General features: G+C 45.5%; 1 protein-coding gene across 1 annotated transcript in view; it reads right to left on the bottom strand.

Moving 5' to 3' along the window:
* The window catches only part of LOC115151165 (glutamate receptor-interacting protein 2), a 433,702-nt gene that overhangs the window by 11,926 nt on the left and 396,275 nt on the right, over positions 1 to 25,501 (bottom strand). The window contains exons 17-18 of the mRNA XM_029695177.1: positions 11,293 to 11,410; positions 6,775 to 7,122 (exon numbers count right to left, since the gene is read on the bottom strand). Of these exons, the coding sequence (XP_029551037.1) occupies positions 6,775 to 7,122; positions 11,293 to 11,410 (466 nt within the window). The remainder of the gene's footprint in view (positions 1 to 6,774; positions 7,123 to 11,292; positions 11,411 to 25,501) is intronic.

Raw genomic sequence — 25,501 nt, 5'->3', positions numbered from 1 at the left:
ATATAGCTGGAAATAGCTGGAAATAGCTGGATATAACTGGATATAGCTGGATATAACTGGATATAGCTGGACATAGCTGGATATAGCTATACATAACTGGATATAGCTGGACATTGTTGGATATAGCTGGACATAGCTGGACATAGCTGAATATAGCTGGATATAGCTGGACATAGCTGGATCTAGCTGGATTTAGCTGGATATAACTGCATATAGCTGTACATTGCTGGATATAGCTGGATATTGCTGGATCTAGCTGGATTTAGCTGGATATACCTGGATATAGCTGAACATAGCTAGAAATAGCTGAACATAGCTAGACATAGCTGTACACAGCTGGACATAGCTGGACATAGCTGGACATAACTGGACATAGATGGACATAGCTGTATATAGCTGAACATAGCTGGATATAACTGGATATAGCTGGATATAGCTGGACATAGCTGGACATAGCTGGACATAGCTGGATATAGCTGGATATAGCTGGACACAGCTGGACATAGCTGGAAATAGCTGGATATAGCTGGACATAGCTGGATATAACTGGATATAGCTGGACATAACTGGATATAGCTAAACATAGCTAGACATTGCTGAACATAGCTAGACATAGCTGAACATAGCTGGACAGCTGTATATAGCTGGATATAGCTGGACATAGCTGGAAATAGCTGGACATAGCTAGATATAGCTGGATACAGCTGGACACAGCTGGACACAGCTGGATATAAATGGATATAGCTGGACATAGCTGGACATAGCTGAACATAGCTGAAAATTGCTGGATTTAACTGGATATAGCTGGATATAGCTGGACATAGCTGGACATAACTGGACATAGATGGACATAGCTGTATATAGCTGAACATAGCTGGATATAACTGGATATAGCTGGATATAGCTGGACATAGCTGGACATAGCTGGACATAGCTGGATATAGCTGGATATAGCTGGACACAGCTGGACATAGCTGGAAATAGCTGGATATAGCTGGACATAGCTGGATATAACTGGATATAGCTGGACATAACTGGATATAGCTGGACACAGCTGGACATAGCTGAAAATAGCTGGATATAACTGGATATAGCTGGACATAACTGGATATAGCTGGACATAGCTGGACATAACTGGACATAGATGGACATAGTTGTATATAGCTGAACATAGCTGGATATAGCTGGACATAGATCAACATAGTTGAATATAGCTGAACATAGCTGGATATAACTGGATATAGCTGGACATAGCTGAACATAGCTGGATATAGCTGGATAAAGCTAGACACAGCTGAACGTAGCTAGACATAGCTGAACACAGCTGGACATAGCTGAACATAGCTGGATATAGCTGGACATAGCTGGACTTAACTGGACATAGATGGACATTGCTGTATATAGCTGGGCATAGCTGAATATAGCTGGACATAGCTGGATATAGCTGGACATAACTGGATATAGCTGGACATTGCTGGATATAGCTGGATATAGCTGGACATAGCTGGACATAGCTGAAAATAGCTGGATATAGCTGGACATAGCTGGATCTAACTGCATTTAGCTGGACATAGCTGGATATAACTGGATATGACTGGATATAGCTGGACATAGCTGAACATAGCTGGACATAGCTGAACAAAGCTGGATATAGCTGGACATAGCTGGATATAGCTATACATAACTGGATATAGCTGGACATAGCTGGACATAGCTGAATATAGCTGGATATAGCTGGACATAGCTGGATCTAGCTGGATTTAGCTGGATATAACTGCATATAGCTGTACATAGTTGGATATAGCTGGATATACCTGGATATAGCTGAACATAGCTAGAAATTGCTGAACATAGCTAGACATAGCTGTACACAGCTGGACATAGCTGGACATAGCTGGATATAGCTGGACATAGCTGGAAATAGCTGGATATAGCTGGACACAGCTGGAAAAAGCGGGACATAGCTGGATATAGCTGGACAAAGCTTAACATAGCTGGACAGCTGGATATAGCTGGATATAGCTGGACATAGCTGGACATATCTGGACATAGATGGATATAACTGGACATAGCTGGATATAGCTGGACATAGTTGTATATAGCTGAACATAGCTGGATATAACTGGATATAGCTGGACATAGCTGAACATAGCTGGATATAGCTGGATAAAGCTAGACACAGCTGAACGTAGCTAGACATAGCTGAACATAGCTGGATATAGCTGGATAAAGCTAGACACAGCTGAACGTAGCTAGACATAGCTGAACACAGCTGGACATAGCTGGACATAGCTGAACATAGCTGGATATAGCTGGATATAGCTGGACATAGCTGGACTTATCTGGACTTAGATGGACATTGCTGTATATAGCTGGGCATAGCTGGATATAGCTGGACATAGCTGGATATAGCTGGACATAACTGGATATAGCTGGACATTGCTGGATATAGCTGGATATAGCTGGACATAGCTGGACATAGCTGAATATAGCTGGATATAGCTGGACATAGCTGGATCTAACTGGATTTAGCTGGATATAACTGCATTTAGCTGTACATAGCTGGATATAACTGGATATGACTGGATATAGCTGGACATAGCTGAACATAGCTGGAAATAGCTGGACATAGCTGGATATAGCTGGACATAGCTGGAAATAGCTGGATATAGCTGGACACAGCTGGAAAAAGCGGGACATAGCTGGATATAGCTGGACAAAGCTTAACATAGCTGGACAGCTGGACAAAACTGGATATAGCTGGGCATAGCTGGATATAGCTGGACAAAGCTTAACATAGCTGGACAGCTGGATATAGCTGGATATAGCTGGACATAGCTGGACATAGCTGGATATAGCTGGACATAGCTGGATATAGCTGGACATTGCTGGATGTAGCTGGATATAGCTGGACACAGCTGGACATAGCTGAACATAGCTGGATATAACTGGATATAGCTGGAAATAGCTGAACATAGCTGGACATAGCTGAACATAGCTGGATATAGCTGGATAAAGCTAGACACAGCTGAACGTAGCTAGACATAGCAGAACACAGCTGGACATAGCTGGACATAGCTGGATATAGCTGGATGTAGCTGGATATAGCTGGACATAGCTGGACATAGCTGGACATAGCTGGGCATAGCCTGATATAGCTGGACATAGATGGATGTAGCTGGATATAGCTGGATATAGCTGGACATGGCTGGATATAGCTGGATGTAGCTGGATATAGCTGGACATAGCTGGATATAGCTGGACATAGCTGGATATAGCTGGATATAACTGGATATAGCTGGACATTGCTGGATATAGCTGGATATAGCTGGACATAGCTGGACATAGCTGAATATAGCTGGATATAGCTGGACATAGCTGGATCTAGCTGGATATAACTGCATATAACTGCATTTTGCTGGACATAGCTGGATATAACTGGATATAACTGGATATAGCTGGACATAGCTGAACATAGCTGGACATAGCTGAACATAGCTGGACATAGCTGGATATAGCTGGATATAGCTGGATATAGCTGGATATAGCTGAACATAGCTAGAAATTGCTGAACATAGCTAGACATAGCTGGACACAGCTGGACATAGCTGGACATAGCTGGATATAGCTGGACATAGCTGGAAATAGCTGGATATAGCTGGACACAGCAGGAAAAAGCGGGACATAGCTGGACATAGCTGGGCATAGCTGGATATAGCTGGACAAAGCTTAACATAGCTGGACAGCTGGATATACCTGGATATAGCTGGGCATAGCTGGATATAGCTGGACAAAGCTTAACATAGCTGGACAGCTGGATATACCTGGATATAGCTGGGCAATGCTGGATATAGCTGGACAAAGCTTAACATAGCTGGACAGCTGGATATAGCTGGATATAGCTGGATATAGTTGGAAATACCTGGACATAGCTAGATATAGCTGGATATAGCTGGACACAGCTGGACATAACTGGACATAGATGGACATAGCTGTAAATAGCTGAAACAGCTGGATATAGCTGGATATAGCTGGATATAGCTGGACACAGCTGAACGTAGATAGACATAGCTGGACATAGCTGGATATAGCTGGATATAGCTGGACACAGCTGAACATAGCTGGATATAGCTGGACATAGCTGGACATATCTGGGCATAGCCTGATATAGCTGGACATAGATGGATATAACTGGATATAGCTGGACATAGCTGGACATAGCTGGACATAGCTGGATATAACTGGATATAGCTGGATATAGCTGGATATAACTGGATATAGCTGGATAAAGCTAGACACAGCTGAACGTAGATAGACATAGCTGGACATAGCTGGATATAGCTGGATATAGCTGGACACAGCTGAACATAGCTGGATATAGCTGGACATAGATGGATATAACTGGATATAGCTGGACATAGCTGGACATAGCTGGATATAACTGGATATAGCTGGATATAGCTGGGCATAGCTGGATGTAGCTGGACATAGCTTAAAATAGCTGGATATAGCTGGACATAGCTGGAAATAGCTGGACATAGCTAGATATAGCTGGACACAGCTGGACATAGCTGGATACAGCTTGATATAGCTGGACATAGCTGGATATAACTGGATATAGCTGGATATAGCTGAAAATAGCTGGATTTAAGTGGATATAGCTGGACATAACTGGACATAACTGGACATAACTGGACATAGATGGACAAAGCTGTATATAGCTGAACATAACTGGATATAGCTGGATATAGCTGTACATAGCTGGACATAGCTGGACATAGCTGGATTTAACTGGATATAGCTGGACATAGCAGGACATAACTGGATATAGCTGGATATAACTGGATATAGCTGGATATAGCTGCACATAGCTGGACATAGCTGGACATAGCTGGATATAGCTGAATATAGCTGCATATAGCTGAACATAGTTGGATATAACTGGACATAGCTGGATATAGCTGGATATAGCTGGACATTGCTGGATATAGCTGGATATAGCTGGATATAGCTGGTAATTGCTCGATATAGCTGGACATTGCTGGATTTTGCTGGATATAACTGGATATAGCTAGACATAGCTGAACATAGCTGGACATAGCTGGACACAGCTGGACATAGCTGGACATAGCTGGATATAGCTGGACATAGCTGATCATATCTGGATATAGCTGAACATAGCTGGACATTGCTGAACCTAGCTGGATATAGCTGGATATAGCTGGATATAGCTGGATAAAGCTTGACACAGCTGAACGTAGCTAGACATAACTGAACACAGCTGGACATAGCTGGATATAGCTGGATATAGCTGAACATAGCTAGACATTGCTGAACATAGCTAGACATAGCTGGACACAGCTGGACATAGCTGGATATAGCTGGATATAGCTGGACACAGCTGGAAATAGCTGGACATAGCTGGATATAGCTGGATATAGAAGGACATAGCTGGAAATAGCTGGACATAGCTGGATATAAATGGACATAGCTGGACATAGCTGGACATAGCTGAACATAGCTGGATATAACTGGATATAACTGGATATAGCTGGACATAGCTGGATATAGCTGGATATTGCTGGACATAGCTGGATGTAGCTGGATGTAGCTGGACACATAACTCCTTTAACACTGTTTGTATTGCTCATATGTCCTGCATCTTCACACATGGCTGCACAGCTTTGTGACATAATGGGGCTTTGGGATGGTTGAACATATACTTAAAATGCTAACTAAAGCCAATGACAGACTAGGGTGGTGGCTATGGTTTAACCTTTACCTCTGAGGGATGTGAAGCCTGCATTTAGCAGGCACTCTTATTCTGTGACTTGCAGTATTGTACAATAAGTGTATTCAGCATCACGATCTTCGCAAGTAAAAACTTCCTCAGAAAGAGCCGCTATTGGCAAGACCAGTGCTATTGATAAAACCTACTACAGCAGGCAGTGAAGAGCAGGGTGCACAAGCCAATCAATACATTAGAGTGTTGTTAGTCAATAATTTATGTATTGATATATTATTGATTACTGTGGTCTATTACTGTACACTGTCTAGACCCCAACAGGAAGGAACAACAGCATATGGTGGAGTCAAGTCATAAACGTCAAGTCAGTCAGGTTCCCGTGGTGCAGGGCTCTTTAACCCTGTTTCTGGAGAGCTACCCTCCTGTAGGTTTTAACTCCCACCCTGTTCCTGGAGAGCTACCCTCCTGTAGGTTTTAACTCCCACCCTGTTCCTGGAGAGCTACCCTCCTGTAGGTTTTAACTCCCACCCTGTTCCTGGAGAGCTACCCTCCTGTAGGTTTTAACTCCAACCCTGTTCCTGGAGAGCTACCCTCCTGTAGGTTTTAACTCCCACCCTGTTCCTGGAGAGCTACCCTCCTGTAGGTTTTAACTCCAACCCTGTTCCTGGAGAGCTACCCTCCTGAGCAAGGCAGGTAACCCACGGTTACCGTAGTCACTGACTAGGTATCCCCATTTCCCTTTCCTGTAGGTTTTAACTCCAACCCTGTCCCTGGAGAGCTGCCCTCTTGTAGGTTTACACTCCAACGCCAGTCGATTCAAATAATCAACCAGCTAATTATAAGAATCAAGTGCGCTTGATCAGGGTTGGAGTGGAATCCTACAGGGCGCCAGCTCTCCAGGAACAGGGTTGGAGTGAAATCCTACAGGGCACCAGCTCTCCAGGAACAGGGTTGGAGTGAAATCCTACGGGACGGCAGTTCTCCAGGAACAGGGTTGGAGAGCCCTGCATGGTGGGTACATTAGTCACCTTGTGTAGCTCAAGAGGGGTCGGGGACAAGATCTCCTGCATCTCCTCCTTGATTCTGCGGGATTCCCAGGTCTTCTCAGACACCCGGAGTGTGTTCTTGGCCTTGGCCTCATGATGCAGCTGGGTCCTGGCCTCGTGGTGCAGGAGCTGGGCCTCCGGGGGCAGATGGGCCTCCTGGTGGAGGTGGACCTCCTGGTGCAGGTGTGTCTTGGCATCGTGGTGCAGGAGGGAGCTCCTCCGTAGAGGGCTGACGCGGGGCTGGCTGACGGGGTCCCCAGGGTGGGAGACGGCATGGGACTTGTTACCATCCACCCCAATACTGATGGCACTGCCTGTCATGATGGATGCCTACAGAGAGAAAGTAGAGTAGAGTAGAGTAGAGTACAGAGTAGAGCATAGTAGAGTAGAGTAGAGTAGAGTACAGATTAGAGTACAAAGTAGAGTAGAGTAGAGTAGAGTAGAGTAGAGTACAGATTAGAGTACATAGTAGAGTAGAGTACAGAGTAGAGTAGAGTAGAGTAGAGAAGAGTACAGAGTAGAGTAGAGTACATAGTAGAGTAGAGTAGAGTAGAGTAGAGTAGAGTACAGATTAGAGTACATAGTAGAGTAGAGTAGAGTAGAGTAGAGTAGAGTACAGATTAGAGTACATAGTAGAGTAGAGTACAGAGTAGAGTAGAGTAGAGTAGAGTAGAGTAGAGTACAGAGTAGAGTGGAGTAGAGTAGAGTACATAGTAGAGTACAGAGTAGAGTAGAGTACATAGTAGAGCAGAGTAGAGTTCAGAGTAAAGTAGAGTACAGTAGAGTACAGAGTAGAGCATAGTAGAGTACAGTAGAGTTCAGAGTAGAGCATAGTAGAGTACAGTAGAGTAGTGTAGAGTGCAGAGTAGAGTAGAGTGGAGTAGAGTAGAGTAGAGTAGAGTAGAGTAGAGTAGAGTGGAGTAGAGTAAAGTACATAGTAGAGTATAGTAGAGTACAGAGTAGAGCATAGTAGAGTAGAGTAGAGCAGAGTAGAGTACAGAGTAGAGTAGAGTACAGAGTAGAGCATAGTAGAGTAGAGTACATAGTAGAGTACAGAGTAGAGTAGAGTACAGAGAAGAGTAGAGTAGAGTACAGAGTAGAGTAGAGTAGAGTAGAGTAGAGCAGAGATTAGAATTCAGAGTAGAGAGTAGAGTACATAGTACAGTACAGAGTAGAGTAGAGTACAAGGTAGAGTACATAGTAGAGCACAGAGTAGAGTAAAGTAGAGTACAGTAGAGTACAGAGTAGAGCATAGTAGAGTACAGTAGAGTAGAGTAGTGTAGAGTACAGAGTAGAGCATAGCAGAGTAGAGTAGAGTACATAGTAGAGCATAGTAGAGTACAGAGTAGAGCATAGTAGAGTAGAGTAGAGTAGAGCAGAGTAGAGTACATAGTAGAGTACAGAGAAGAGTAGAGTAGAGTACAGAGTAGAGTACAGAGTAGAGAGAAGAGAGTAGAGTACAGAGTAGAGTAGAGTATAGTACAGAGCAGAGTAGAGTACAGAGTAGAGTACATAGTAGAGTACAGAGAAGAGTAGAGTAGAGTACAGAGTAGAGTACAGAGTAGAGAGAAGAGAGTAGAGTACAGAGTAGAGTACAGAGTAGAGTAGAGTACATTGTAGAGTAGAGTACAGAGTAGAGTACAGAGTAGAGTACAGAGTAGAGTAGAGTACAGAGTAGAGTAGAGTACAGAGTAGAGTAGAGTACAGAGTAGAGTAGAGTAGAGTAGAGTACAGAGTAGAGTAGAGTACAGAGTAGAGTAGAGTAGAGTAGAGTACAGAGCAGAGTAGAGTACAGAGTAGAGTACAGAGTAGAGTACAGAGTAGAGTACAGAGTAGAGTACAGAGTAGAGTAGAGTACAGAGTAGAGTAGAGTAGAGTAGAGTACAGAGGAGAGTACAGAGTAGAGTACAGCGTAGAGTAGAGTACAGAGTAGAGTACAGAGTAGAGTACAGAGTAGAGTGCAGAGTAGAGTAGAGTACAGAGTAGAGTAGAGTAGAGTACAGAGTAGAGTAGAGTAGAGTGCAGAGTAGAGTAGAGTAGAGTAGAGTAGAGTAGAGTAGAGTAGAGTAGAGTAGAGTAGAGCATATTAAAGTAGAGTAGAGCATTGTAAATCATAGCAAAGTAGAGTAGAGCAGAGTAGAGTAGAGAATAGTAGAGCATAGAGCAGAGCATAGCAAAGTAGAGCAAAGTAGAGTAGAGCAGAGTAGAGTAGAGAACAGTAGAGGAGAGTAGAGCAGAGTAGAGTAGAGAACAGTAGAGGAGAGTAGAGCAGAGTAGAGTAGAGAACAGTAGAGTATAGTAGAGTATAGAGTAGAGTAGAGCATAGTAAAGTAGAGTAGCACATTGTAAATCATAGCAAAGTAGAGTAGAGCAGAGTAGAGTAGAGTAGAGAATAGTAGAGCATAGAGCAGAGCATAGCAAAGTAGAGAAAAGTAGAGTCGAGCAGAGTTGAGTAGAGAACAGTAGAGGAGAGTAGAGTAGAGCAGAGAAGAGTAGAAAAGCCAAGACACCCGGACCCCTTAAATAGCAATACATTTGACCACTCCTATGTCTTATAACACTTAATAAAGTCATGTAAATTCTGTTTTCCACTGACATTAAAATAGAACACTGCAGACTGAGACTCCAGTACCTGGCAAGGCAGCTACTGGAGGGGTTTCAGCACATTTATAATGGACTCCACAAACTTCCTCAGGATGCTTCACAAATCACGCCTTATTGCCAATTTAGGGCACTACCAGGGTCCATAGGTCTCTGGCCAAGAGTAGTGCACTACATAGTGAATAGGGTGTCATTTGGGACGCATGCCCAGTCTGTAAATATATCATGTGTATGGGACCACTGGGAACTGTAGACTAACATGCCAGAATAACATTATACTGGAAACTGTAGACTAACATGCTGGAATAACATTATACTGGAAACTGTAGACTAACATGCTGGAATAACATTATAGTGAGAACTGTAGACTAACATGCTGGAATAACATTATACTGAGAACTGTAGACTAACATGCCAGAATAACATTATACTGGAAACTGTAGACTAACATGCTGGAATAACATTATACTGGAAACTGTAGACTAACATGCTGGAATAACATTATACTGGAAACTGTAGACTAACATGCTGGAATAACATTATACTGGGAACTGTAGACTAACATGCTGGAATAACATTATACTGGAAACTGTAGACTAACATGCTGGAATAACATTATACTGGGAACTGTAGACTAACATGCTGGAATAACATTATACTGGGAACTGTAGACTAACATGCTGGAATAACATTATACTGGAAACTGTAGACTAACATGCTGGAATAACATTATACTGGGAACTGTAGACTAACATGCTGGAATAACATTATACTGGGAACTGTAGACTAACATGCTGGAATAACATTATACTGGAAACTGTAGACTAACATGCTGGAATAACATTATACTGGGAACTGTAGATTAACATGCTGGAATAACATTAAAATGAGAACTGTAGACTAACATGCTGGAATAACATTATACTGGGAACTGTAGACTAACATGCTGGAATAACATTATACTGGAAACTGTAGACTAACATGCTGGAATAACATTATACTGCTGTAACGACCAAAGCAGTTTCCAGCTGGGGTCTGAAAATGCGAGCAGAAACTAAAAATTGTCGATGTCCACCTGTCTTTTTATTGACATCCTAATATAGGTACAGAAACAGATCTAGGCTATATTTTTTATAATAAACTGGGTGGTCGAGCCCTGAATGCTGATTGGCTGACAGACATGGTATATCAGATTGTATACCACGGGTACGACAAAGCATTGGTAACCAGTTTATAATAGCAATAACGCACCTTGGGAGTTTGTGGTATATGGCCAATATAACACGGCTAAGGGCTGTATCCAGACAGTACGCGTTGCGCATAAGAAAAGCCCTTAGCCGTGGAATATTGGCCATATACCAAACCCTTGGGCCTTATTGCTTAAATAGTTCCTGTGGTATTTTGGCATTTTATTAGGATCCCCATTAGCTGTTGCAAAAGCAGCAGCTACTCTTCCTGGGGTCCACACAAAACATGAAACATGACATAATACAGAACATCAATAGACAAGAACAGTTCAAGGACAGAACTAGCATACATTGTTTGTTAGTATGCAGTCTTTCCAAGAATGTCTCTATGTTACTGTGACCATGCTAGGCCCAACACAACAGGACACCAGCAGCAGGAGTGGAATAACAAATAGACACCTGGATGTTCAGTATGTGTGCCACTGTATTCCTGCAACTTCCTGTACTGTCAAATTCTGCTCTTTGGTCTTATTGGTACACAGAGAAACTTTTCCCTTTGGAATTTACATGGATCTAAGTATGCAGGACCTTTTCTTCACTTTTGTTCAGTCTCTTATCTTCCTTGTGAGGTGTGTGGCAGATTCCTCCGTTTTTAAAGTTTCAGAGACAGTTGATTGTCTTAATTGACCCAGGTCAGTTACTGTAGTAATACCTCTATCTCTCTGAGCAGCTCAGACTGTCCACAGGTCTCCAAGTCTTCCAGGGCCTGACACCAGAAACTGTCCTCGTGGTCTAGCATGATGCCGTCACTATGAGGCTGGCTGGTGTATCTGTGACAACACAGGAAGATGCACGTGTTAAATGTTACATGTTAGATGAAGCAGTACGTACATTCAGGATGTCATCACTGTGGAGCCGGCTGGTGTATCTCAGTCAAGACAGGAAGAAAACAGAACACGTGTGACATGTTAGATGAAGCGGTCCTCATGGTTGAAGATGGCGCTGCGGTGGGTAGCTGCCATTTTACAGGCTCCTGACCAATTCTGATATTTTGTGGGGTTTTTTTTATGCTGATTTTTAACTCTTTTTTTGTACATAATATTTAAGCCACAGCTTCTGGACATCAGAACAGCGATGACTAACCTCGATTTGGATGAAGATTTCTACTTCAACGAGTCGGCAGCTGTGGATGTACCACTCATTCTGGACCAAGCCCTAATCCCAAGGAATCAAAAGCGACAGCGCAAGAGAGGCAAACGAGTGGGCTCCTTGACAAGACTATGTCGGCGATTAAATAAATTGCCTCTACTCTCCAATCTATTGGTGAATGTAAAATCACTAGAAAATAAACTGGATGAGCTCCGTTTGAGACTATCCTATCAACGGGACCTGAAGAACTGTAATATCCTAGATTTCTCAGGGTCATGTCTGAATAAGGACATGGATAATATGCAGCTTCGGGTAAGGTTAAGGGGGAGGTGCGCAATCTCTAATATTAAGAACGTTTTGAGGTTCTACTCGCCTGAGTTAGTATAGCGTTAGTATAGCTTATACTATTTATTTACCACCACAAACAAATTTCGGCACTAAGACTCAACAAGCTGTATAGGGCCATAAGCAAACAAGAAAATGCACATCCAGAGGCGGCGCTCCTAGTGGCGGGTGATTTTAATGCAGGGAAACTGAAATCTGTCTTACCTCATTTTAACCAGCATGTCACCTGTGCAACTAGAGGCAAATAAACTCTATATCACCTTTACTCCACACACAGTGATGTATACAAAGCTCTCCCACGCCCTCCATGTGGCAAATCTGACCATAACTCTATCTTCATGATTCCTGCTTAGAAGCAAAAACTCAAACAGGAAGTATCAGCTCAATACGGAAGTGGTCCGATGAAGTGGATGCTAAGCTACAGGACTGTTCCGCTAGCACAGACTGGAATATGGTCCAGGATTCATCCGACAACATTGAGGAGTTTACCACATCAGTCAAGTGTGTCAATGACGACGTTCCCACAGTGACCGTACGTACGTACAGTGAGGGAAAAAAGTATTTGATCCCCTGCTGATTTTGTATGTTTGCCCACTGACAAAGAAATGATCAGTCTATAATTTTAATGGTAGGTTTATTTGAACAGTGAGAGACAGAATAACAACAAAACAATCCAGAAAAACGCATGTCAAAAATGTTATAAATTGATTTGCATTTTAATGAGGGGAATAAGTATTTGACCCCTCTGTAAAACATGACTTAGTACTTGATGGCAAAACCCTTGTTGGCAATAATAGAGGTCAGATGTTTCTTGTAGTTGGCCACCAGGTTTGTACACATCTCAGGAGGGATTTTGTCCTACTCGTCTTTGTACATCTTCTCCAAGCCATTAAGGTTTCAAGGCTGACGTTTGGCAACTCGAACCTTCAGCTCCCTCCACAGATTTTCTATGGGATTAAGGTCTGGAGACTGGCTAGACCACTCCAGGACCTTAATGTGCTTCTTCTTGAGCCACTCATTGTTGCCTTGGCCGTGTGTTTTGGGTAATTGTCATGCTGGAATACCCATCCACGACCCATTTACAATGCCCTGGCTGAGGGAAGGAGGTTCTCACCTGAGATTTGACGGTACATGGCCCCGTCCATCGTCCCTTTGATGCGGTGAAGTTGTCCTGTCCCTTAGCAGAAAAACATCCCCAAAGCATAATGTTTCCACCTCCATGTTTGACAGTGGGGATGGTGTTCTTGGGGTCATAGGCAGCATTCCTCCTCCTCCAAACACGGCGAGTTGAGTTGATGCCAAAGAGCTCCATTTTGGTTTCATCTGACCACAACACTTTCACCCAGTTGTCCTCTGAATGATTGAGATGTTCATTGGCAAACATCAGACGGGCATGTATATGTGCTTTCTTGAGCAGGGGGACCTTGCGGGCGCTGCAGGATTTCAGTCCTTCACGGCGTAGTGTGTTACCAATTGTTTTCTTGGTGACTATGGTCCCAGCTGCCTTGAAATCATTGACAAGATCCTCCCGTGTAGTTCTGGGCTGATTGCTCACCGTTCTCATGATCATTGCAACTCCACAAGGTGAGATCTTGCATGGAGCCCCAGGCCGAGGGAGATTGAAGAAATACAAAAGAACTGTCAATTTGAGAATAATCGCACCAACTGTTGTCACCTTCTCACCAAGCTGATGGCGATGGTCTTGTAGCCCATTCCAGCCTTGTGTAGGTCTACAATCTTGTCCCTGACATCCTTGGAGAGCTCTTTGGTCTTGGCCACGGTGGAGAGTTTGGAATCTGATTCTGTAGACAGGTGTCTTTTATACAGGTAACAAGCTGAGATTAGGAGCACTCTCTATAACCCTCCTGTTGTCTTGGCGGGGTCAGAGTGACCCGGGGCAGCGTTATGAGTTGTTTCCCTCTGTCTGTGTGGGGTCAGAGTGACCCGGGGCAGCATTATGAGTTGTTTCCCTGTGTCTTGGCGGGGTCAGAGTGACCCGGGGCAGCGTTATGAGTTGTTTCCCTGTGTCCGTGTGGGGTCAGAGTGACCCGGGGCAGCGTTATGAGTTGTGGACAGTGGTGCAACAGGGGCCGAGCGGCGGGCCGTGTAGAGAGGCTACTAATGTGGTCAGCGGCGCTCGCCCTGGTCATTGTGGTGGCGGTGTTGGCGGTGGTCTCTGTTCCCCTACAAGAGTATGTGGGCATAGTATATGTTTGAGACCAAGGAGTGGACCCCGGGTCGCCATGACCGTGCGTTTCACCGCGGCGCAGGTCCTTGAACAGATATTCTCCAGTGTGGACCAGGAAGAAGAGTCGTGTGACTCGGAAGAGGAGGAGGAGGTTTCGGAAGATGAAGACGGCGCAAAAAGATCGAGCGAGAGGAATAGAGAGAGGTCGAGCGAGAAACAGAGCCAGGGAGAGGAATAGAGAGAGTGAGAGAGGGTGAGAGGGAAACAGAGCCAGGGAGAGGAATAGAGAGAGTGAGAGAGGGCGAGCTGGAAATAGAGCGAGCGACAGAGGGAGCGAGAGGAATAGAGAGAGGGAGAGGGGGCAAGCTGGAAATAGAGCGAGCGACAGAGCGAGCGAGAGGAATAGAGAGAGGGAGAGAGGTCGAGCGAGAGACGTTGCTGTCAAAAAACGGCAAAATCAAATGGTCCTCCGTGGCCTATCGCAGCAGCCGAGACCGGCCCTGGCCGATCTGCCACCCTGGCCCCGCCGTGACGCCGGGCCCCATGGCCTACGCCGTGTCACACGCGCTCGACATCGCGTCCACCTTCCAGCTGTTTGTCACACCAGCGATAGAAAGGATAATTGTGGACATGACAAATCTGCAGGGGGTGAGAAAATATGGTGACGGCTGGCGAGCCATGGACTCCACCGACCTGCGTGCCTACATAGGGCTGCTAATCCTAGCGGGTGTCTACAGGTCCCGAGGTGAGGCCGCGGCCAGCCTGTGTGACGCGGAGAGCGGCAGGACCGTGTCCCGCCCCACCATGCCGCTCAAGGTCTTTCACAAGTACTCGAGGCTGCTGCGATTCGACGACCGCCAGTCGAGACCCGCGAGACTCGCCACCGACAGACTCGCGGCCATAAGAGAGGTCTGGAACCTGTGGGAGGAGCGGCTGCCGGCCCTCTACAACCCAGGGCCTGACTTGACGGTGGACGAACAACTTGTCCCGTTCAGAGTTACTGTCTATGTATCTGTGTATGTGTGTGTAGAGAGGCAGTAGTAGCAGCAGCAGCAGCAGCAGCAGCAGCAGCAGTAGTAGCAGCAGTAGCAGTAGTAGCAGTGGAGGCGGCGGTTAACATAAACGCCATGCGCCCCAATGAAGAGCCAGTAATGACGTTGCTAATCTCTTCTCCCTCTCCAAAAAGGACGCTGTCCTTTCCGACAGTACATTCCCAGCAAGCCAGCCAAATACGGCATCAAGTCGTGGGTGGCCTGCGACGCCAGGTCCAGCTACGCTTGGAAGATGCAAGTCTACACCGGTAAGGCGGCCAGCGGAGGCCCCGAGAAGAACAAGGGCGCGCGAGTCGTCCTCGATCTGACAAAGGGACTGCGCAGTGGTCACAATGTCACCTGTGACAATTTCTTCACCTCCTACAAACTCGGACAGCGGCTCCTTGAGAGGAACCTCACCATGGTCGGCACGGTGCGAAAGAACAAGCCCGAGCTCCCTCCCACGCTGCTCCAGTCAAAGGGCAGATAAGTCTTGTCCTCGAGGTTCGCCTTCACGCCCACCGCCACTAGTGTCCTACCTGGTAAAGAGAATAAGAACATGCTACTTCTGAGCATGCTGCACACAGAGACCGACGTTAGCGATCGCCGCGACAGGAAGCCGGCCCTCATCCTAGACTACAACTGCAACAAGGGCGGCGTGGACAACCTAGACAAGGTGGTCGGAACCTACAGCTGCAGACGGATGACTGCCCGCTGGCCCCTGGTCATCTTCCACAACATACTCGACGTATCCTCCTACAACGCCTTTGTCATATGGCAAGAGATCAAGCCCGAATGGATGCCTCGGAAGCGGAACAAGAGGAGGGTGTTCCTGGAGCAGCTGGGAAAGGCCCTTGTGAAGCCATTGATCCAAAGAAGGCAGCGTCTCCCCCGTACCGAAGCGGCGTCCGCACTTGTCAAAGTCCTACAGAGTGCTACTGCCACGGCTCATCCACAAGCCCGGGAGCACGCCACTTGCCCGGCCGCCGCTGACAACCCGCCGCCCCGCTAGGGGCAAGTAAGAGGAAGAAGTTTCAGCTCTGCCCACCCAAGAAGGACGCCAAGACACACACCGTGTGCTGCAGGTGTAAGAAATACATCTGCAAAGGCTGTTCACACGCATACTGTCACACTTGTGCCCACTAGGTGTTTAGCCAAGACGGGACAGGGTGACCCAGGGGGGGACACGGGGAGTAGGCATAATAGGAGGACAACGGGTGGGTTAAGAGTGTGCTCCTAATCTCAGCTCGTTACCTGTATAAAAGACACCTGGGAGCCAGAAATCTTTCTGATTGAGAGGGGGTCAAATGCTTATTTCCCTCATTAAAATGCAAATCAATTTATAACATTTTTGACATGCGTTTTTCTTGATTTTTTGTTGTTGTTATTCTGTCTCTCACTGTTCAAATTAACCTACCATTAAAATTATAGACTGATCCTTTCTTTGTCAGTGGGCAAACGTACAAAATCAGCAGGGGATCAAATACTTTTTTCACTCACTGTACGTACGTATACCATCCAGAAACCATGGATTACAGGCAACGTCCGCACTGAGCTAAAGGCTAGGGCTGTCGCAGGACATTAATCTGGAGGTTTATAACATATCCCGCTATGACCTCCGATTAGCCATCAAACAATCAAAACGTCAATACAGGACTAAGATCGAATCCTACTACGCCGGCTCTGACGCTTGTCGGATGTGGCAGGGCTTGCAAACTATCATGGATTACAAAGGGAAAGCGAGCCTACCAGACAATCTAAATTCCTTCTATGCTCGCTTCGAGGCAAGCAACACTGAACCATGCATGAGTGCGCCAGCTGTTCCCAGACGACTGTGTGATCTCGCTCTCCATAGCCGATGTGAGCAAGACCTTTAAACAAGTTAACATTCACAAGGCCGTGGGGCCAAACAGATTACCAAGACGCGTATTCAGAGCAGCTGGAAAGTGTCTTTCCTAACATTTCAACCTCTCCCTGACCCCATCTGTAATACCTGCAGACCACCATTGTCCCTGGGCCCAAGAACAGCAAGGTAACCTTTCTAAATGACTATCGCCTCATAGCACTCACATCTGTAGTCATGAAATGCTTTGAAAGGCTGGTATTGGCTCACATCAACACCATCGTCCCAGATACCCTGGACCCACTCAAATTCGCATACCGCCCCAACAGATCCACAGATGACAACAGGACCCTAAACAGCTTCTACCCCCAAGCCATAAGACTGCTAAATAGTTAACCAATAGCTACCGGAACTATTTGTATTGACCGTTTTGCACTAACTCTTTAGACTCATAACATTCACTACTGCTGTTATTATCTATCCCGTTGCCTAGTTACTTTATCCCTACCTATATGTGCATATCTACCTCAATTACCTCGTACCCCTGCACATCAACTCAGTACTGGTACCCTGAGTATATAGCCAAGTTATCGTTAGACATTGTGTATTTAGTCATTGTGTTATTAATTGTGTTGTCTAATTGCTACAACTCGCCTGGCTCGGGAGAAGCGAAAGTCAAGTCATGCGTCCTCCCAAACATGACCCTGCCAAGCCGCACTGCATCTTACCACACTGCTCGCTTAACCCAGAAGCCAGCCGCACCAACGTGTCAGAGGGAAAACCGCTCAACTGACGATAGAAGTCAGCTTGCAGGCTCCGGCCACAAGGAGTCGCTAGAGCACGATGAGTCAAGGAAATCACTCCAGCCAAACCCTCCCTTGACCCGGACGATGCTGGGCCAATTGTGCGCCGCCCTATGGGGCTACCGGTCATGGCCAGCTGTGACACAGCCTGGGATTGAACCGAGGCTGTAGTGGCACGTCAGACCGCTGCGATGCAGTGCCTCAGGCCACTGAAATGCAGTGCCTCAGACCACTGAAATGCAGTGCCTCAGACCACTGAAATGCAGTGCCTAAGACCGCTTCACCACTCAGGAGGCCCGTTTCTCTTTTTTTCTCTCTGCATTGCTGGAAAGGGCCCATAAGTCATAATTTCACTGCAAGTCTACACCTGTTGTTTACAAAGCATGTGACAAATACAACTGTATTTTATTTGATGGCATCGCAGTGAGCTGGCTGGTGTATCTGTGACATGAATAACAACACGTGTTACATGTAACATGTGTCGGTACATGAACATGTCCTCATGGTCTAACACTGCACCACTCAGGCTCTAGAGTAGCGCAGTGGTCTAAGGCACTGCATCTCAGTGCATGAAGCGTCACTACAGTCCCTGGTTTGACTCCAGGCTGTATCACATCTGGCCGTGCCTGGGAGTCCCGTAGGGTGGTGCACAATTGGCCCAGCGCCGTCTGGGGTTGGCCGTCATTGTAAATAAGAATTTGTTCTTAACTGACTTGCCTAGTTAAATACATGATTTTAAAAAATTTTATGATGAAGTTGCTGTCAGCTTGGCTGGTGTATCTTTGGCAACACAGGAACCAGTACAACTGAGCAGCCCTTTAAGACCATCACACAGCTATCAAAACTCCCACAGCTCACCAACAGGCCTTCAACAACAACAGCTGATGTTACAGCAGCGAGTCTGCTAAATGACTAAAATGTCAATGTAAATGTGCCGGTCAGGGGGAAAAGAAACGACCAAATGATGAACCCAAAGAACAATGCTTAAGGGTTGTTTGAGCAAAGAAAAGACAGGATAGGAGAATAGTACGTGAGGCCCTACAGTGTGTATGACATGAGAGGAGAATGGTACATGAAGCCCTACAGTGTGTATGACAGGAGAGGAGAATGGTACATGAAGCCCTACAGTGTGTATGACAGGAGAGGAGAATGGTACATGAAGCCCTACAGTGTGTATGACAGGAGAGGAGAATGGTACATGAAGCCCTACAGTGTGTATGACAGGAGAGGAGAATGGTACATGAAGCCCTACAGTGTGTATGACAGGAGAGGAGAATGGTACATGAAGCCCTACAGTGTGTATGACAGGAGAGGAGAATTGTACATGAAGCCCTACAGTGTGTATGACAGGAGATGAGAATGGTACATGAAGCCCTACAGTGTGAATTCACAGTTGTGACACTGAACACTTGAGACAAGAGAGAAATAGAGAGAGAGGGGGGGGGCAGAGAGAGAGACAAAAACAAAGAGAGAGAGACAGGGACTGGGACACACAGAGAGAGAGAGAGAGAGAGAGAGAGAGAGAAAGAGAGAGACAGAGACAAAGACAGAGAGTTGAGACAGAGACAGAGAAAGAGAGTTGAGACAGAGAGTTGACACAGAGACAGAGACAGAGAGTTGAGACAGAGACAGAGAAAGAGAGTTGAGACAGAGAGAGAGTTGAGACAGAGAGTTGAGACAGAGACAGAGAGTTGAGACAGAGAGTTGAGACAGAGAAAGAGAGTTCAGACAGAGAGAGAGTTGAGACAGAGACAGAGAGTTGAGACAGAGAGAGAGTTGAGACAGAAACAGAGAGTTGAGACAGAAACAGAGAGCTGAGACAGAGAGAGAGTTGAGACAGAGATTTGAAACAGAGACAGAGACAGACAGTACAAACAGAGACAGACAGTACAGACAGAGACAGAGACAGAGAGTTGAGACAGAGGCTAAGAGGTACGTGAACAAATAAAACAAATAAAAAAGACAGTCTTTCAATCTTTACAATTTTTGAATGTTTTAATGGCATCGATGTATTCTAATAGCTGATATAAATCTTCTATATGTTAGATGCTAAGTGGGTTGATGCAGGTTATTACCAGAAGCCAAGCTGTGGCTGTAGTGTAAGTTTGATTTAAGACAGCAGGACTGAAACGTGTTGGATAATGGAACCATTAGTTCAACAGCTCCAACCTCGTTCACTTCCTGGTGCTACAAGAATAGTATAATACATCACAGCATATTACAAAGCCTATTATTATTATATTATACTGTTGAAGCAGGACCAACTCAGTGGCCTTGTGATTAGAGCATCCGCCCTGAGATTGGGAGATCGATCCCCCGGCCATGTCATACCAAGACTTCGCTTGGCACTCAGCATTAAAAGTGGATAGATTGGGGGAATGGGCCTGCGATAGACTAGTGTCCTCTCCAGGGAGTGTATAAAACTGCCTCACGCTATAGAAACCGGCGATAGACTAGTGTCCTGTCAAATCAAATCAAAGTTTATTTGTCACGTGCGCCGAATACAACAGGTGTACAGTCGTGACCAAAAGTTTTGAGAATGACACAAATATTAATTTCCACAAAGTTTGCTACTTCAGTGTCTTTAGATATTTTTGTCAGATGTTACTATGGAATACTGAAGTATAAGTACAAGCATTTCATAAGTGTCAAAGGCTTTTATTGACAATTACATGAAGTTGATGCAAAGAGTCAGTATTTGTGTAACCGATGTGAAATGGCTAGTTAGTTAGCGGTGGTGCGCGCTATTCGCGTTTCAATCAGTGATGTCACTCGCTCTGAGACCTGAAGTGGTTGTTCCCCTTGTGTTGCAAGGGCCGCGGCTTTTGTGGCGCGATGGGTAACGATGCTTCGTGGGTGTCAGTTGTTGATGTGTGCAAGGGTCCCTGGTTCGAGACCAGGTTGGAATGAAGAGAGGGACGGAACCTACACTGTTACATTTGCAGTATTGACCCTTCTTTTTCAAGACCTCTGCAATCCACCCTGGCATACTGTCAATTAACTTCTGGGCCACATCCTGACTGATGGCAGCTCATTCTTGCATAATCAATGCTTGGAGTTTGTCAGAATTTGTGGGGTTTTGTTTGTCCTCCCGCCTCTTGAGGATTGACCACAAGTTCTCAATGGGATTAAGGTCAGGGGAGTTTCCTGGCCATGGACCCAAAATATCGATGTTTTGTTTCCCGAGCCACTTAGTTATCACTTTTGCCTTATGGCAACGTGCTCCATCATGCTGGAAAAGGCATTGTTCGTCACCAAACGGTTCCTGGATGGTTGGGAGTAGTTGCTCTCGGAGGATGTGTTGGTACCGTTCCTTATTCATGGCTGTGTTCTTAGGCAAAATTGTGAGTGAGCCCACTCCCATGGCTGAGAAGCAACCCCACACATGAATGGTCTCAGGATGCTTTACTGTTGGCATGACACAGGACTGATGGTAGCGCTCATCTTGACTTCTCCGGACAAGCTTTTTTCCGGATGCCCCAAACAATCAGAAAGGGGGATTCATCAGGGAAAATTACTTTACCCCAGTCCTCAGCAGTCCAATCCCTGTACCTTTTGCAGAATATCAGTGTGTCCCTGATGTTTTTCCTGGAGAGAAGTGGCTTCTTTGCTGCCCTTCTTGACACCAGGCCATCCTCCAAAAGTCTTCGCCTCACTGTGCGTGCAGATGCACTCACACCTACCTGCTGCCATTCCTGAGCAAGCTCTGTACTGGTGGTGCCCCGATCCCGCAGAATCAACTTTAGGAGACAGTCCTGGCGCTTGATGTACTTTCTTTACAACAATTGAACCGCTCTCCTAAAAGTTCCTGATGCTCCGATAAATGGTTGATTTAGGTGCAATCTTACTGGCAGCAATATCCTTGCCTGTGAAGCCCTTTTTGTGCAAAGCAATGATGACGGCACGTGTTTCCTTGCAGGTAACCATGGTTGACAGAGGAACAACTATGATTTCATGCCCCACCCTCCTTTTGAAGCTTCCAGTCTGTTATTTGAACTCAATCATCATGACAGAGTAATCTCCAGCCTTGTCCTCGTAAACACTCACACCTGTGTTAACGAGAGAATCACTGACATGATGTCAGCTGGTCCTTTTGTGGCAGTGCTGAAATGCAGTGGACATTTTCTGGGGGGGATTCAGTTAATTTGCATGGCAAAGAGGGACTTTGCAATTAATTGCAATTCATCTGATCACTCTTCATAACATTCTGGAGTATATGCAAATTGCCATCATACAAACTGAGGCAGCAGACTTTGTGAAAATTAATTTTTGTGTCATTCTCAAAACTTTTGGCCATGACTTTAGACCTTACAGTGAAATGTTTACTTACAGGCTCAAACCAATAGTGCAAAAAAGGTATTAGGTGAACAATAGGTAGGTAAAGAAATAAAACAACAGTAAAAAGACAGGCTATATATAGTAGCGAGGCTACATACAGACACCGGTTAGTCAGGCTGATTGAGGTAGTATGTACATGTAGATATGGTTAAAGTGACTATGCATATATGATGAATAGAGAGTAGCAGTAGCGTAAAAGAGGGGTTGGTGGGTGGTGGGCGGGACACAATGCAGATAGCCCGGTAGGTCAATGTGTGGGAGCATTGGTTGGTCGGCCCAATTGAGGTAGTATGTACATGAATGTATAGTTAAAGTGACTATGCATATATGATAAACAGAGAGTAGCAGCAGCGTAAAAAAGAGGGGTGGGGGGGGCACACTCTGACACTGCCTGGTGTAGAGGTCCTGGATGGACGGCAACTTAGCCCCAGTGATGTACTGGGCCGTACGCACTACCCTCTGTAGTGCCTTGCGGTCAGAGGCCGAGCAATTACCGTACCAGGCTGTGATGCAACCAGTCAGGATGCTCTCGATGTTGAAGCTGTAGAACCTTTTGATGATCTCAGGACCCATGCCAAATATTTTTAGTTTCCTGAGGGGGAACAGGCTTTGTCGTGCCCTCTTCACGACTGTCGGTGTGTTTGGACCATTCTAGTTTGTTGGGGATGTGGACACCAAGGAACGTGAAGCTCTCAACCTGCTCCACTACAGCTCCGTCGATGAGAATGGGCTGTGCTCGGTTCTCCTTTTCCTGTAGTCCACAATCATCTCCTTAGTCTTGGTTACGTTGAGGGATAAGTTGTTATTCTGGCAACACTTGGCCAGGTCTCTGACCTCCTCCCTATAGGCTGTCTCGTCGTTGTCGGTGATCAGGCCTACCACTGTTGTGTCGTCTGCAAACTTAATGATGGTGTTGGAGTCGTGCCTGGCCATGCAGTCGTGGGTGAACAGGGAGTACAGGAGGGGACTGAGCACGCACCCCTGGGGAGCTACAGTGTTGAGGATCAGCATGGCAGATGTGTTTCTACCTACCCTCACCACCTGGGGGCGGCCCGCCAGGAAGTCCAGGATCCAGTTGCAGAGGGAGGTGTTTAGTCTCAGGATCCTTAGCTTAGTGATGAGCTTTGAGGGTACTATGGTGTTGAACGCAGAGCTGTAGTCAATGAATAGCATTCTCACATAATTGTTCCTTTTGTCCAGGTGGGAAAGGGCAGTGTGGAGAGATTACAATAGAGATTACATCATCTGTGGATCTGTTTGGGCGGAATGCAAATTGGAGTGGGTCTAGGGTTTCTGGGATAATGGTGTTGATGTGAGCCATTACCAACCTTTCAAAGCACTTCATGGCTACGGACGTGAGTGCTACGGGTCTGTAGTCATTTAGGCAGGTTGCCTTTGTGTTCTTGGGCACAGGGACTATGATGGTCTGCTTGAAACATGTTGGTATTACAGACACAATCAGGGACATGTTGAAAATGTCAGTGAAGACACTTGCCAGTTTGTCAGCACATGCCTGGAGCACACGTCCTGGTAATCCGTCTGGCCCCGCAGCCTTCTGTATGTTGACCTGTTTAAAGTCTGTCTTAATCACGCCGGCTACGGAGAGCGTGATCACACAGCCGTCCGGAACAGCTGATGCTCTCATGCATGCCTCAGTGTTACTTGCCTCGAAGCGAGCATAGAAGTGATTTAGCTCGTCTGGTAGGCTCGTGTCACTGGGCAGCTCGCGGCTGTGCTTCCCTTGAAAGTGACAGCCCTACCCTTTAGCTCAGTGAGAATATTGCCTGTAATCCATGGCTTCTGTTTGGGGTATGTACGTACAGTCACTGTGGGGACGATGTCCTCGATGCACTTATTGATAAAGCCAGTGACTGACTTGGTGTACTCCTCAATGTTGGTTGATATGTTGGATACCATTACATTTATTTGTTCCAATCATCACTATGAGCCAGTCTTCCCCAATTAAGGTGCCACTGGCCGCCTGTGGTGGGAACATTAACCTACGCTCTGGTAATTCTATAGTCTATAGGTGGGAACATTAACCTACGCTCTGGTAATTCTATAGTCTATAGGTGGGAACATTAACCTACGCTCTGGTAATTCTATAGTCTATAGGTGGGAACATTAACCTACGCTCTGGTAATTCTATAGTCTATAGTCGGGAACATTAACCTACGCTCTGGTAATTCCATAGTCGGGAACATTAACCTACGCTCTGATAATTCTATAGTCTATAGTCGGGAACATTAACCTACGCTCTGGTAATTCTATAGTCTATAGGTGGGAACATTAACCTACGCTCTGGTAATTCTATAGTCTATAGGTGGGAACATTAACCTACGCTCTGGTAATTCTATAGTCGGGAACATTAACCTACTCTCTGGTAATTCTATAGTCGGTAACATTAACCTACGCTCTGGTAATTCTATAGTCTATAGGTGGGAACATTAACCTACGCTCTGGTAATTCTATTGTCGGGAACATTAACCTACGCTCTGGTAATTCTATTGTCGGGAACATTAACCTACGCTCTGGTAATTCTATAGTCTATAGTCGGGAACATTAACCTACGCTCTGGTAATTCTATAGTCTATAGTCGGGAACATTAACCTACTCTCTGGTAATTCTATAGTCTATAGGTGGGAACATTAACCTACGCTCTGGTAATTCTATAGTCTATAGGTGGGAACATTAACCTACGCTCTGGTAATTCTATAGTCTATAGGTGGGAACATTAACCTACGCTCTGGTAATTCTATAGTCTATAGGTGGGAACATTAACCTACTCTCTGGTAATTCTATAGTCTATAGGTGAGAACATTAACCTACGCTCTGGTAATTCTATAGTCTATAGGTGGGAACATTAACCTACGCTCTGGTAATTCTATAGTCTATAGGTGGGAACATTAACCTACGCTCTGATAATTCCATAGTCTATAGGTGAGAACATTAACCTACGCTCTGATAATTCCATAGTCTATAGGTGGGAACATTAACCTACGCTCTGGTAATTCTATAGTCTATAGGTGGGAACATTAACCTACGCTCTGGTAATTCCATAGTCTATAGGTGGGAACATTAACCTACGCTCTGGTAATTCTATAGTCTATAGGTGGGAACATTAACCTACGCTCTGGTAATTCTATAGTCTATAGGTGGGAACATTAACCTACGCTCTGGTAATTCTATAGTCTATAGGTGGGAACATTAACCTAAGCTCTGAT

The sequence above is a fragment of the Salmo trutta genome, chromosome 16 (assembly GCF_901001165.1).
Source record: "Salmo trutta chromosome 16, fSalTru1.1, whole genome shotgun sequence".
In the NCBI taxonomy this organism is placed as follows: Eukaryota; Metazoa; Chordata; class Actinopteri; order Salmoniformes; family Salmonidae; genus Salmo; species Salmo trutta.
Note: the sequence above shows the minus strand (reverse complement) of the source record. Positions and strands in the feature narration are given on the sequence as shown.